Below are 16,213 nucleotides of genomic sequence, written 5' to 3' on the forward strand. Positions count from 1 at the left end.
GATTACTTGCATTGGATGATGTCCTGTATGTCAGAAGAGCTCAGTAGGACCCCTTCAAATATTGCCAAATATCTTTAATTGCAAAATCACTCTCGGTTGAGAATCACTGCTCCAGTGTTTGAAAACTGGGAGCCTCCTGAGAGATTCCAATCAAGACTCCATCTCTTATTTAGTTTAAAATATTGAGCACTTCCCTGGTGGTTCAGATGGTAAAGTGTCTGCCTACAATGCCAGAGACCTGGATTCGATCCCTGGATTGGGAAGATCCCCTGGAGAAGGAAATGGCAACCCACTCCAGTACTCTTGCCTGGAAAATCCCATGGACAGAGGAGCCTGGTAGGCTACAGTCCATGGGGTCCCAAAGATCAAGGCATGACTGAACGACTTTACTTTCACTTTTATTGAGCATAAAAATTAAACACTTCTGAGTATCATTAACAAAATGGGGAATGAAGTGCATAAGAGGACTACATCATAAATATAGTATGGGGACTACATTTATTTATGACTACATCATAAATAAAAATTTTTGCAATCACTATAATGTTCTAAGGTAGGTTATGGTATGTTGTTACTCTTGTTCACTAGCTAAGCCAAGTGCTTGGTTTTTATATTAATTAGAAAGATCTTGACCAAGTTGTTCAATCCCACAGTTGTGTCTGGCTCTTTGAGACCCCGCGGACTGCAGCAACCCAAGCTTCCCTGTCCTTCACCATCTCCTAGAGCTTGCTCAAACTCATGTCCATTGAGTCAGTGATGCCATCCAGCCATCTCATCTTCTGTTGTTCCCTTCTCCTCCTGTCTTCAATCTTTCCCAGCATCAGGGTCTTTTCTAATGAGTCAGACTTCACATCAGGTGACCAAAGTAATGAAGCTTCAGCTTCATTATCAGTCAGTCCTTCCAATGAATACTCAGGATTGATTTCCTTTAGGATTGACTGGTTTGATATCCTTGCAGTCCAAGGGATTCTCAAGAGTCTTCTCCAACACCACAGTTTAAAAGCATCTATTCTTCTGTGCTCAGCCTTCTTTATGGTCCAACTCTCTACCAGAAAAACCATAGCTTTGACTGTGTGGACCTTTGTCAGCAAAGTAATGTCTCTGCTTGTTAATACACTGTTTATGTTTGTCATAGCCTTTATTCCCCGAAGAAAATAAAGTCTGTCACTGTTTCCATTGTTTCTCCATTTATTTGCCATGAAGTTATGAGACCAAATGCCATGATCTCAGTTTTTTGAATGCTGAGTTGTAGCCAGCTTTTTCTCTGTCCTCTTTCACCTTCATCAAGAGGCTCTTTAGTTCCTCTTCACTTTCTAGCATAAGAATGGTGTCATATGCCTATCTGAGGCTATTGATATTTCTTCTGGCAGTCTTGAGACCACCTTGTGATTCATTCAGCTCAGCATTTCACATGATGTACTCTGAATATAAGTTAAATAAGCAGGGTGACCATATACAGCCTTTGATGGATTAATTTCCCAATTTGGAACCAGTCCAGTTTTAACTGTTGCTTCTTGACCCTCATACAGATTTCTCAGGAGGCAGGTAAGGTGGTCTGGTATTCCCATCTCTTGAAGAATTTTCCACAGTTTGTTGTGATCCACACAGTCAACGGCTTTAGTGTAGTCAATGAAGCAGAAGCAGATGTTTTTCTGGAATTGTCTTGTTTTTTCTATGATCCAATGGATGTTGGCAATCTGGTTTCTGGTTCCTCTGCCTTTCCTAAAGCCAGCTTGTCCATCTGGAAGTTCTCAGTTCATGTACTGTTGAAGCCTATCTTGGAGGATTTTTAGCATGATCTTGCTCACATGTGGAATGAGTGAAATTGTGTGGTAGTTTAAACATTCTTTGGCATTGCCCTTCTTTGGGATTTGAATTAAAACTGATCTGTACCAGTCCTGTGGCCACTATGGCCAAATTTCCTGACATATGGAGTGACGCACTTTCACAGCATCATCTTTTAGGATTTGAAATAGCTCAGCTAGAATTCCATCACCTCCACTAGTTTTGTTCGTAGTGATGCTTCCTAAGGCCCACTTGACTTCACTCTAGGTAAGTGATCAACCATTGCGGTCATCTGGGTCATTAAGATCTTTTTTTGTATAATTTTTCTGTGTATTCTTGCCACCCTGTCTTAATATCTTCTGCTTCTGTTAGGTCCATACCATTTCTGTCCTTTATTGAGCCCATCTTTGCCTGAAATATTCCCTCAGTATCTCTACTTTTCTTGAAGAGGTCACTAGTTTTTCCCATTCTATTATTGTCCTCTATTTCTTTGCATTGATCATTGAGGAAGGCTTTCTTATCTCTCCTTGCTATACTTTGGAAATCTGCATTCAGATGGATATATCTTTCCTTTTCTCTTTTGCCTTTTGCGTCTCTTCATTTTTCAGCTATTTGTAAGGCATCTTCAGACAATCATTTTGCCTTCTTACATTTCCTTTTCTTGGGGATGATTTTTTTAAAAATTTATTTATTTTATTTTATTTTAATAGTTTTTTATTTTTTTAATTTTAAAATATTTAATTCTTACATGTGTTCCCAATTACTTTACAATATTGTATTGGTTTTGCCATACGTCAACATGAATCCGCCACAGGTATACAAGCGTTCCTCATCCTGAACTCCCCTCCCTCCTCCCTCCCTGTACCATCTCTCTGGGTCGTCTCAGTGCACCAGCCCCAAGCACCCAGTATCATGCATCAAACAATCTTTTGGGGATGGTTCTGATCACCACGTGGTGAACAGTGTTATGAAACTCCATCCATAGTTCTTCAGGCACTCTGTCTATCAGATATAATCCTTTGAATCTATTTATCAGTTCCACTGTGTAATCTTAAGAGATTTGATTTAGGTTGTACCTGAATGGTTTAGTAGTTTTCCCTACATTCTTCTATTTAAGTCTGAATTTTACAATAAGGATTGCAAAAATAAATCCTGACCAAGGTATTTATGCAAATACATGCCTACTGCAGCATTACTTGGAACATATATCTCAGTATCTTTTCTATCTCTGGATATTTGCATAAAATGTTTTATGTGAAAATGGGCACACTAAAGAGCTTTAACTATTATTAATTATAACAGTTGCAATTATTTTATTACCAATGATGCTGTGTATGTATTTCCATTTTTTAGTCATTTAATTTCTTGATAAAAAATATTGTCTGTGAGAGTCTTTTGTTTTGTATGCTCTGGTTGGATTGGTTGGATTCCTATGTTTGATCATACTTTTAAACAAAATTTTGATGTTTCATTTATTCACAAAAATATTCCATGCAATTTAATTATTTTACATATGTAGATATATTAGAATGTTTGATAACATATACTCAGTCATATGTTGTTCTTTTTATTACTCAGTTCAGCTAAGTCACTCAGTCGTGTCCAACTCTTTGTGACCCCATGGACTGCAGCAACCCAGGCTTCCCTGTCGATCCAGGAGGCTCCCTCCAGGAGCTTGCTCCAACTCATGTCCGTTGAGTTGGTGATGCAATCCAACCACCTTATCTTCTGTCATCCCCTTCTCCTCCTGTCTTCAATCTTTCCGAGCATCAGGGTCTTTTCTAAGGACTCAGTTCCTTGCATCAGCTGGCCAAAGTATTGGAATTTCATCTTCAACATCAGTCCTTCCAATGAATATTCAGGACTGATTTCCTTTAGGATTGGCTGATTTGATATCCTTGCAGTCCAAGGGACTCTCAAGAGTCTACTCCAACACTACAGTTCAAAAGCATCAATTCTTCAGTGCTCAGCCTTCTTTATAATTCAACTCTCACATCCATACCTGACTACTGGAAAAACCATAGCTTTGACTATGTGGACCATTGTCAACAAAGCAATGTCTCTGCTTTTTAAAATGCTGTCTAGGTTGGTCATAGCTTTTCTTCCAAGGGGAAAGTGTCTTTCATTTTCATGGATGCAGTCACCATCTGCAGTGATTTTGGAGTCCAAGAAAATAAAGTTTGTCACTGTTTCCATTGTTTCCTCATCTATTTGCCATGAAGTGATGAGACTGGATGCCATTTTTTGAATGTTGAGTTTTAAGCCAGCTTTTTCACTCTCCTCTTTCACTTTCATCAATAGGCTCTTTAGTTCCATATCACTGAGTCATATGGTGTTCTTCCCGTTGCTTTTCTACTTTTTTTTTTTTTTTACTGCAATAATTGAACTGTCACTTTAATACTTGTCACTTGCAAATCCTTGTTATAAACAAAAACAAGAGTGAATGTTCTCTTGCATAGTGTGAATAAATAACCTTTTATACATTTATATACATGGAAATCTGTTACTTGTCATTGCTCTATCAGCCTTTCTTTATTAAACACATTTCTAAAAGTTGTATCACTTTTGGTGAGCACCTGGAAAGCATTCTTCTTTGCCATTTGAAAAATATCACCTTCATCTTTCATATGTGTATTTGAATCCAAATATATTAACATGAAAACAAATTGTAACTTGAGTACTCCTTTATTCTCACATTTTAAAATCCTTTAAGTTATTTTATTTCTAAGTCTTTGGGAATTTAGGTTGAAATAGTAGCTCATGTTGGTATCATTAAATGGTTAATATTTTATGTTCTTATATAAGTTAATTGTAGATTTTTATTCAATATTGTTGCATTCAGTTATCTTGAAATCACTATGAAAAGTGAAAATGTTAGTTGCTTAGTCATATCTTACTTTTCAGGATTCCAGGGACTGTAATCCATCAGGCTCTTCTGTCTATGGAATTCTCCAAACAAGAATACTGGAGTGGGTAGCCATTCCCTCTCCAAGGGATCTTCCTGACCCAGGAATTGAATCTAGGTCTCCTGTATTGCAGGTGGATTCTTTACTGACTGAGCCAGCTGGAAAGCCTAATGTACATCTCTATTGTACCTGATTCTTGATTAATTCAACAAATAGTTGAACATCTACTATGTGCCACTGTTTCTAGGAACATTGAGTATTACATTCAGTTAAAACTCATCAGTGGCCATAGGACTGGAAAAGATCAGTTTTCCAATCCCAAAAAAGGGCAATGCCAAAGAATTTTCACTCATCTCACACTCCAGCAAAGTAATAATAAAAATTCTCAAAGCCAGGCTTCAATAGTATATGAACTGTGAACTTCCAGAAGTTCAAGATGGATTTTGAAAAAGCAGAGGAAAAAGAGATCAAATTGCCATCATTTGTTGGATCATAGAAAAAGCAAGAGAGTTCCAGAAAACATCTACTTCTGCTTTATTGATTACCCCAAAGCCTTTGACTGTGTCAATCACAATAAGTGTAAAATTCTTCAAGAGATGGGAATACCAGACCACAGACCACCTGACTTGTCTCCTGAGAAATCTGTATGCAGGTCAAGAAGCAACAGTTAGAACTGGACATGGAAGAACAGAGTGGTTCCAAATTGGGAAAGAAGTACGTCAAGGCTGTATATTGTCACTCTGCTTATTTAACTTATATTCAGAGTACATTATGCAAAATGCCAGGCTGGATGAAGCACAAGCTGGAATCAAGATTGCTGGGAGAAATATCAATAACCTCAGATATGCATGCAGAACACCACCCTTATGGCAGAAAGTGAAGAGGAACTAAACAGCTTCTTGATGAAGGTGAAAGAGGAGAGTGAAAAAACTGGTTTAAAACTCAACATTCAAAAAACTAAGATCATGGCATCCGGTCCCGTCACTTCATGGCAAATAAATGGAGAAACAGTTGGAACAGTGAAAGATTTTATTTTGGGGGGCTTCAAAATCACTGCAGATGGTGACTGCAGCCATGAAATAAAAAGACGCTTGCTCCTTGGAAGAAAAGCTATGACCAATCTATACCACATATTAAAAAGCAGAGACATTACTTTGCCAACAAAGGTCCATCTAATCAAAGCTATGGTTTTTACAGTAGTCATGTATGGATGTGAGAGTGGGACTGTGAAGAAGGCTGAGCACTGAAGAATTGATGCTTTTGAACTGTGGTGTTGGTGTAGACTCTTGAGAGTCCCTTGGACTGCAAGGAGATAAAACCAGTCCATCCTAAAGAAAATCAGTCTTGGATATTCATTGGAAGGACTGATGCTGAAGCTCCAACACTACAGCCACCTGATGCAAAGAACTGACTCCTTAGAGAAGACCCTGATGCTGGGAAAGATTGAAGGCAGGAGGAGAAGGGGACGACAGAGTATGAGATGGTTGGATGGCATCACTGGCTTGATGGACTTGAGTTTGAGCAAGCTCCGGAAGCTGGTGATGGACAGGGAAGCCTGGATTGCTGCAGTCCATGGGGTTGCAAAGAGTCAGACACGACTGAGTGAATGAACTGAAGTGCATGTCTACTCTTTTGCCAATTTTATTAATAATCTATGTCACATCATTAAGTCAATACCATTTTTTGCTTCTTTAAGTTTTTTCAATTGAAGTATAGTTGATATGGGTTTTCCTGGTTGTGCTAGTGGAAAAGAACCCACTTCCCAATGCAGGAGTCATGAGATGTGGGTTTGATCTGTGAGTTGGGATGATCCCTTGGAGGAGGGCATAGCAACCCATTTCAGTATTCTTGCATGGAGAATACCATGGACAGAGGCCCCTGGCAAGTTACTATCCATAGAGTTGCAAAGAATTGGACACAACTGAAGCGACTTAGCATACACAAGGATAAAGTGCAAGGAGGTTAGACCTCTGGAAGGCAGGCAAGTTCATGGGAAGAAGGTAATAAAAACTAGATTCATCTGACTTCTAATTAGCCTTCTGGGAAAAGAGACTTATCAGGAAAATTTTCCTATCTAGACCAGTGTCCCACAGGGAAGTGTTGTGCTCAGATGTGGGAGTAACGATGGAAACAGTGCTAAATGAACAGATATGGAGAGCTGTAAAACCTCCTTGGTTGCATTCCTCGATCTGTATAACCTTGAGCTGCACAGGGCATGGTTATTGGTTTTGGAGTCCTACATCTGAATAAGGACCAATGCTTCCCTCTTTCCTTCTGACCTGCCTGGGAACAGAGCTTCAGCCTTCATCATCAACCATCCACGGAAAAATATGGATATCCACACAGGGACTTTCCTCCTGTCGTCCCCATCCAGGTGAGTGTGAGAGTTCTATAGGTACTTCAAGGAAGTTTGAGAGAGAATACAAGCAGAAAACTTTTTTCTGAGGTCACTTGAGAGCCTAATTGGCCCACACCAGGGCTGAGATATTAGCCACTGTTGTTCATTAGGTTGACTAATTAACTTATAATTCATTTTTCTTATATGTTAAAATTTTTGGAGAAGTGTCTGATGAACTCAGCAGCACAAGAATCAGTGTTGACAATTACGTGATGGGAATGGAAATCCAACTGGATGAGAATGAGGAAGCAATGAGGAGCATAAAGTGGTTCCAGTACAATCAGAGCATATTAGAGGAGTTATACATTTAAGCAGAGTAAGAAAAGTGGGTTTGGAGGCATGTGAAATGAAATATCTACATTTGCAAAAAGACTTTTAAATTTGGGAAGTATTTGAATACTTCCATTTTTATTAGAACAACCCATACCTATGGAAGTAAAAACTGCCTTGCAACAGTGTTTTTGAGACAAACATTTCACAGTACATTTCCTCATGTTAGATATTCACAAGAAAATATTGTGCTTAGAATGAAAAGAGGGGTATGAAAAGGAGTCTTACTTTGGAATTCTTAAATACCAAGAGGTAGGGAAGCAAGGGAGGCATTTGGAAGGTAGAAAGAAAAAACAAGCAAATTCACATCTCTGTGATATCTGCTAATTTAGTATGAGAAAGGAACTATGCTAAACTTTTACATATATTGACTAAATTTGCCTTCCAACTTAGGAGGATAGATACCACTATCCCCACTATTTGAATTAGGTCATTAATGTTTGGTGTAAATCCCTGATGCCATCAGACTTGTCATAGAGGATGAAGTGTCTGCATAACTGAGGTATACATACTCCAAGGCCTGGATCCTAGGACAAGGCAGCCACCAAGGAATGTGACCCACAGGTAGACCTTATTTTCATCCACAGGACTTTTCGTTCTCTCAGGTTTTGAATTACTTTTTTTTTTTAATGCGTGCATGCTTGCTCAGTTGCTTCAGTCATGTCCAGTGCTTTGCAAGTCCATGGACGGTAGCCCACCAGGCTCCTCAGTCCACGGGATTCTCCAGGCAAAAATATTGGAGGCGGTTGCCATGCTCTCCTCAAGGGGATCTTCCCAATCCAGGGGTTAAACCTGTGTCTCTTGCATCTCCTGGGCTTCAGGGGGATTATTTACTGCTGAACCACAGGGGAAGCCCAATACAGGGGACAAAGAAGTCACATTTAAATGGAATACAGTCCATGCGAAGCTTACCATCTAGAACTTGGGTACTATTTCTACATTTGCTTAGGGAAAAATAACATAGTGTTGATGACTTTCTTTTATCACTGCTTTCATAATTATTGTAGCCAAAAGTGAGACAAGCCAGAGAGTAACAAGCCCAGTAAGACATGATGTGTATAAGTGTGTATTGTGTGTGTGTGTGTTGTGGGGAAGGAGCAGTTCTCTGGAAAGTGATTCTTAAATTATCCACTCCAAAATGTTACCCTTAAAACATAGACACAATGTCAACCAGAAGATGCAAATAAAGGAGTGCATTCATTTTAATTCACAGGAATCGAAACAAATGTAAAAATGTGAAAGTAACAACATGTGGATGAAGGACTTCTTGTGTCTTGAAGGTTCAGCTGTAGCCAGGAAAACCTTGTACCTTAGCATTCTCTGATACTATTTCTACTCACACTCACTCTTGTTTGTTCCCCTTGACACTTTTGCTGCTTTTAAAGTCTTGGATATTTGAAACAAGCCCTACCCTCAGGTATGTTGCAGACTCTTTTCCCAATAGGGCACACTGTTCCCCCAGGTAAACTGATGTCTCTGCTTTGTCTTGCTTTGGGTCTCTGTTCAAATGTCTCTGTTTTTTCATTTTTTATTTTTGCATATCTTCCTGAACTCATTAAAATATAACATATCCATGCATGGTAATTTATACCTGCCTTTTTTCCCCATATCATCTGTCACCACATGAGATGACACATATACATATTTTTCATTTGCTAACTCATATTCTTTCTTCATCATTGCATTTTTGGAAGTTTTGTTCTGAGCATCTCACACATTTCCCCTAGAAGATGGTTGATACTCAACATGAATTTCTAGAATATATGAAAGACATTTGCTTTAAAACTGTATAATCATGACCTCTTGGGGAAAAGTTTGAGTGTTAGACAGGAATTTCTAATCACAGATAACAGTGGATTATTTAAAGATGATTTAATATTGTAATTCATAGCATCTTATTATGTTAATGTGCACACATGTAGAAATTAATCATGCTATATTTTTCTTCCCTAGTAGTGATCACCACCACGTGGTACAAGGAAATGATACAGGAATGGCACAATTTATTCTTCTAGGATTATCAGAGGAACTAGAACTGCAGCCTCTCATATTTGGACTTTTCCTCTTCATGTTCCTGATCACTGTGTTTGGGAATCTGCTCATCATTTTTGCCACCATCTCAGACTCCCACCTCCACACCCCCATGTACTTCTTCCTCTCCAACCTGTCCTTTGTAGACATCTGTTTCATCTCCACCACCATCCCAAAGATGCTGATGAACATACAGACACAGAGCAAAGACATTTCCTATGAAGGCTGCATCACCCAGATGCATTTTTACATACTGTTTGTAGAGCTGGAGAACTTAATTCTAACTGTCATGTCCTATGACCGCTTCATAGCCATCTGTGACCCCCTGCACTACACAGTCATCATGAGCCCTGTTCTCTGTGGACAGATAGTGCTCCTATCCTGGATGATGAGTGCCCTGAATTCCTTAGTACAAAGCTTACTGGTACTGAGACTATATTTCTGTACAGTCTTGGAAATCCCCCACTTTTTCTGTGACTTGAAAGAAGTACTCCGACTTGCTTGTTCTGACGCTGTTCTTAATAACGCTGTGATGTATTTTGCAGTTGGGCTGTTTGGTGCCGTCCCCCTGGCTGGTATATGTTACTCATACTCTAGGATAGTTTCCTCCATATGTAGAATCTCATCAGCTGAGGGGAAGTATAAAGCATTTTCCACCTGTGCATCTCACCTCTCTGTTGCTTCCTTATTTTATTGTACGGGTTTAGGATTATATCTTAGCTCTACTGCTACCCACAGCTCACATTCAAGTGCAATAGCCTCGGTGATATACATTGTGGTCACACCCATGCTGAACCCTTTCATCTACAGTCTGAGGAATAAAGACGTAAAGAGGGCTCTGAGAAGATTCTTTGGAGTGGCAGCTATGAAAGGGCCATTTGTCCTGGGGCTGAGGAAGTCCTGGTAATCGCTGTGCTCAAAGCATTAGAGTCAGAAATTGTGCTTCTTGATCAGATTGTGGAAAGAGCACTGTTCCTTTTATGTATTTCCTGGTTTTTGCACTCTTTGATTTAAATTCAGCATATATATATGGAATTTAGAAAGATGGTAATGATAACCCTGTATGCGAGACAGCAAAAGAGACACAGGTGTGTAGAACAGTCTTTTGGACTGTGGGAGAGGGAGAGGGTGGGATGATTTGGGAGAATGGCATTGAAACATGTATAATATCATATAAGAAACGAATCGCCAGTCTAGGTTTGATGCAGGATACAGGATGCTTGGGGCTGGTGCACTAGGATGACCTAGAGGGATGGTGTGGGGAGGGAGGTTGAGGGGGGTTCAGGATTAGGAACACGTGTACACCGTGGTGGATTCATGTTGATGTATGGCAAAACCAATACAATATTGTAAAGTAAAAAATAATAAAAATAAAAATAAAATAAAATAAAAAATCCAGCATATAATTTAAGTAACTCGATTAAGCTTTCTTAATAGCTGATGCATGGACAATTTTCCTTTTTTTTTTTTTTTTTTTTCTATTTTTCTACTTTCCCTAAATTTTTCCCAAACATGGGTGAGAAATATTCGGAAACTTCCATTTATTTGGTAGGAAAAACTGGATTTCTTAAGGCCTTTGTCTTAAGCAACATTCCAAGTATTTAAAAAAATTCTCTACTCATGAGGAATAACTGCCTTTGGCAGCTAAAGTAACTTATAGAATTCAACTGCAGAGTAAAGTCTGAAACCAATGTTTTTATTTTGGCTCTGTAATTTTTATGTTTCACCAGTTTAACTGTTCTTCCTGATAATATCGATTTTATTCATGCCACTGAGTTTTATAACTGGTCTTTTGGTGTCATACAATTATTCAGCCTGTGTCCCCAATATCTACCACGTGTTGTTGCTGTTGTTGTTTAGTCGCTAAATCGTGTTTGCCTCTTTTGCAATCCCATGGACTGTAGCCTGCCAGGCTTCTCTGTCCATGGGATTTTCCAGACAAGAATACTGGAGTATCCATCTTGAACCTCCCTCCCACAACATACTACTCCTCTAGGTTGTCAGACAGCATCAAGTTGAGCTCCCTGTGTTGTTCTTTTTGGCTAAAAAATTTCTGTGCTGCTTACAATTATGGCTTCTCTATTGCATATAAGTTAAATAAGCAGGGTGACAATATACAGCCTTTATGTACTCCTTCCCCAATTTGGAACCAATTCATTGTTCCATGTCCAGTTCTGTTGCTTCTTGACATGCCTACAGGTTTCTCAGAAGGCTAGTAAAGAGGTCTGGTATTCCCATATTTTTAAGAATTTTCAGAAATGTGTTGTTCAGCCTCCATATGTTGGAATTTTTAATAGTTTTTCTCCTGTAATTGAGATCTAATCTTAATGCATTATGGTCAGAAAAGATGCTTGGAATGATTTCAATTTTTTAAAATTTATCAAGGTTAGATTTATGGCCCAGGATGTGATCTGTCCTGGAGAAGGTTCCATGAGCACTTGAGAAAAAGGTGAAATTCATTGTTTTGGGGTGAAATGTCCTATAGATATCAATTAGGTCTAACTGGTCTATTGTATCATTTAAAGTTTGCGTTTCTTTGTTAATTTTCTGTTTAGTTGATCTGTCCATAGGTGTGAGTTGGGTATTAAAGTCTCCCGCTATTATTGTGTTATTGTTAATTTCCCCTTTCACACTTGTTAGCATTTGTCTTACATATTGCGGTGCTCCTATGTTGGGTGCATATATATTTATAATTGTTATATCTTCTTCTTGGATTGATCCTTTGATCATTATGTAGTGGCCTTCTTTGTCTCTTTTCAGAGCCTTTGTTTTAAAGTCTATTTTATCGGATATGAGTATTGCCACTCCTGCTTTCTTTTGGTCTCTATTTGCGTGGTATATCTTTTTCCAGCCCTTCACTTTCAGTCTGTATGTGTCTCTTGTTTTGAGGTGGGTCTCTTGTAAGCAGCATATAGAGGGGTCTTGTTTTTGTATCCATTCGGCCAGTCTTTGCCTTTTGGTTGGGGCATTCAACCCATTTACGTTAAAGGTAATTATTGATAAGTATGATCCCGTTACCATTTACTTTATTGTTTGGGGTTCGGGTTTATACACCCTTTTTCTGTTTCCTCTCTAGAGAATATCCTTTAGCATTTGTTTGAGAGCTGGTTTGGTGGTGCTGAATTCTCTCAGCTTTTGCTTGTCTGGAAAGCTTTTGATTTCTCCTTCATATTTGAATGAGATCCTTGCTGGGTACAGTAATCTGGGCTGTAGGTTATTTTCTTTCATCATTTTAAGTATGTCTTGCCATTCCCTCCTGGCCTGAAGACTTTCTATTGAAAGATCTGCAGTTATCCTTATGGGAATCCCCTTGTGTGTTATTTGTTGTTTTTCCCTTGCTGCTTTTAATATTTGTTCTTTGTGTTTGATCTTTGTTAATTTGATTAATATGTGTCTTGGGGTGTTTCGCCTTGGGTTTATCCTATTTGGAACTCTCTGGGTTTCTTGGACTTGGGTGATTATTTCCTTCCCCATTTTAGGGAAGTTTTCAACTATTATCTCCTCAAGGATTTTCTCATGGTCTTTCTTTTTGTCTTCTTCTTCTGGGACTCAGAAATATAGATCAATGGAACAAAATAGAAAGCCCAGAGATAAATCCACACACATATGGACACCTTATCTTTGACAAAGGAGGCAAGAATATACAATGGACTAAAGACAATCTCTTTAACAAGTAGTGCTGGGAAAACTGGTCAACCACTTGTAAAAGAATGAAACTAGATCACTTTCTAACACCACACACAAAAATAAACTCAAAATGGATTAAAAATCTAAATGTAAGACCAGAAATTATAAAACTCCTAGAGGAGAACATAGGCAAAACACTCTCCCACATAAATCACAGCAGGATCCTCTATGATCCACCTCCCAGAATTCTGGAAATAAAAGCAAAAATAAACAAAGGGGATCCAATTAAAATTAAAAGCTTCTGCACAACAAAGGAAACTATAAGCAAGGTGAAAAGACAGCCTTCGGAATGGGAGAAAATAATAGCAAATGAAGCAACTGACAAACAGCTAATCTCAAAAATATACAAGCAACTTTTGCAGCTCAATTCCAGAGAAATAAATGACCCAATCAAAAAATGGGCCAAAGAACTAAATAGACATTTCTCCAAAGAAGACATACAGATGGCTAACAAACACATGAAAAGATGCTCAACATGACTCATTATTAGAGAAATGCAAATCAAGACCACAATGAGGTACCACTTCACACCAGTCAGAATGGCTGCAATCCAAAAATCTGCAAGCAATAAATGCTGGAGAGGGTGTGGAGAAAAGGGAACCCTCCTATGCTGTTGGTGGGAATGCAAACTAGTACAGCCACTATGGAGAACAGTGTGGAGATTCCTTAAAAAATTGCAAATAGAACTGCCTTATGACCCAGCAATCCCACTGCTGGGCATACACACCGAGGAAACCAGAATTGAAAGAGACACATGTACCCCAATGTTCATCGCAGCACTGTTTATAATAGCCAGGACATGGAAACAACCTAGATGTCCATCAGCAGACGAATGGATAAGAAAGCTGTGGTAGATATACACAATGGAGTATTACTCAGCCATTAAAAAGAATACATTTGAATCAGTTCTGATGAGATGGATGAAACTGGAGCCGATTATACAGAGTGAAGAAAGCCAGAAAGAAAAACACCAATACAGTATACTAACACATATATATGGAATTTAGAAAGATGGCAATTATGACCCTATATGCAAGACAGCAAAAAAGACACAGATGTGTATAGTGGACTTTTGGACTCAGAGGGAGAGGAAGAGGGTGGGATGATTTGGGAGAATGACATTGAAACATGTATACTATCATGTAAGAATCAAATCGCCAGTATGTCTGATGCAGCATACAGCGTGCTTGGGGCTGGTGCATGGGGATGACCCAGAGAGATGTTATGGGGAGGGAGGTGGGAGGGGGATTCATGTTTGGGGACGCATGTACACCCGTGGTGGATTCATGTCAATGTATGGCAAAACCAATACAGTATTGTAAAGTAAAATAAAGTAAAAATACAAATTTAATAAAAGAAAAAAATGAAAAAAAAAAAAGCATTTTCCACAGTTTGTTGTCATTCACGCACTCAAAGGCTTTAGTGCAGTCAATAGAGCAAAAGTAGATGTTTTTCTGGAACTCTCTTGCTTTCTCTATGATCCAATGGATGTTGGCAATTTGACGTCTATTTTCTCTACTTTTTCAAAATCCAGCTTGTGCGTCTGGAATTTTTCAGTTCATGCACTGTTAAAGCCTACAGTGGAGGATTTTGATCATTATTGTGCTGGCATGTGAAATGAGTACAAATGTGTGGCAGTTTGAACATTCTTTGGCATTGCCTTTCTTTGGTATTGAAATGAAAACTGACCTTTTCCAGTCTGTGGCCACTGCTGAGCTTTCAAATTTTGCTGGCATATTGAGTGCAGCACTGTTGCAGCATTATCTTTTAGGATTTGAAATAGCTCAGCTGGAATCCCATCACCCCACTCTCTTTGTTCACAGTGATGCTTCCTAAGGTTCACTTGACTTCACACTCCAAGATGTCTGGCTCTAGGTTAGTGGTAATACCACTGTGGTAATCCAGATCATTAAGATCTTTTTCTTGTATAGTCATTTTGTGTATTCTTGCCACTTCTTCTTAATATCTTCTGCTTTTGTTAGGTCCATAACATTTCTTTCCTTTTTTGTACCCATCTTTGCATGAGATGTTCCCTTGTAATCCCTAATATTTTTTGAAGAGATCTCTAGTCTTTCCCATTCTGTTGTTTTCCTCTGTTTCTTTGGATTGTTCATTTAGGAAGATGTTATGGGGAGGGAGGTGGGAGGGGGGTTCATGTTTGGGAACACATGTAAGAATTAAAGATTTTAAAATTAAAAAAATAAAAAAAATAAAAATATTTTAAAAAAAAAGGAAGACTTTCTTATATCTCCTTGTTACACTTGAATTCAATTGGGTGTATCTTTCCATTTTTATGTGCCTTTTGCTTCTCTATGAAAAGGCAAGAAGATATGACACTGAAAGATAAACTCCCCAGGTTGGTAGGTGCCCAATATGCTACTGGAGAAGAAGGGAGAAATAGCTCCAGAAGGAATGAAGCCGAGCCAAAGAGGAAACAGCACCCAGTGGCATATGTGTTTGGTGCTGAAAGTAAAGTCTGATGCTGTAAAGAACAATGTTGCATTAGTTCAGTTCAGTCGCTCAGTCGTGTCCGACTCTTTGTGACCCCATGAATCGCAGCACTCCAGGCCTCCCTGTCCATCACCAAATCCCGGAGTTCACGTAAGCTCACATCCATCGAGTCAGTGATGCCATCCAGCCATCTCATCCTCTGTTGTCCCCTTCTCCTCCTGCCCCCAATCCCTCCCAGCATCAGAGTCTTTTCCAATGAGTCAACTCTTCGCATGAGGTGGCCAAAGTACTGAAGTTTCAGCTTTAGCATCAATCCTTCCAAGAACACCCAGGGCTGATGTCCTTTAGAATTGACTGACTGGATTTCCTTGCAGTCCAAGGGACTCTTGAGAGTCTTCTCCAACACCACAGTTCAAAAGCATCAATTCTTCTGCACTCACCCTTCTTCACAGTTCAACTCTCACATCCATACATGACCACAGGGAAAACCATAGCCTTAACTAGACGGACATTTGTTGGCAAAGTAATGTCTCTGCTTTTGAATATGCTATCCAGGTTGGTCATAACTTTTCTCCCAAGGAGTAAGCATCTTTTAATTTCATGGCTGCAATCATCATCTCCTGTG

At 39.0% G+C, this 16,213-nt stretch overlaps 1 protein-coding gene across 1 annotated transcript; it reads left to right on the forward strand.

The window, feature by feature from the left end:
• Positions 1–9,325: 9,325 nt before the first annotated feature.
• LOC128050431 (olfactory receptor 7A17-like) lies at positions 9,326–10,357 on the forward strand. Its single transcript, XM_052642685.1, has one exon. It carries the CDS (start codon positions 9,326–9,328, stop codon positions 10,355–10,357), a length of 1,032 nt encoding a protein of 343 aa, XP_052498645.1.
• The last annotated feature ends 5,856 nt before the right edge of the window (positions 10,358–16,213 follow it).

The sequence above is a fragment of the Budorcas taxicolor genome, chromosome 7, assembly GCF_023091745.1.
Source record: "Budorcas taxicolor isolate Tak-1 chromosome 7, Takin1.1, whole genome shotgun sequence".
NCBI classification, from domain to species: Eukaryota; Metazoa; Chordata; class Mammalia; order Artiodactyla; family Bovidae; genus Budorcas; species Budorcas taxicolor.

What these genes read in the sequence shown, in the direction of transcription:
- LOC128050431 (XM_052642685.1), top strand. Translation starts at nt 9,326, where the DNA reads ATGTGCACACATGTAGAAATTAATCATGCTATATTTTTCTTCCCTAGT.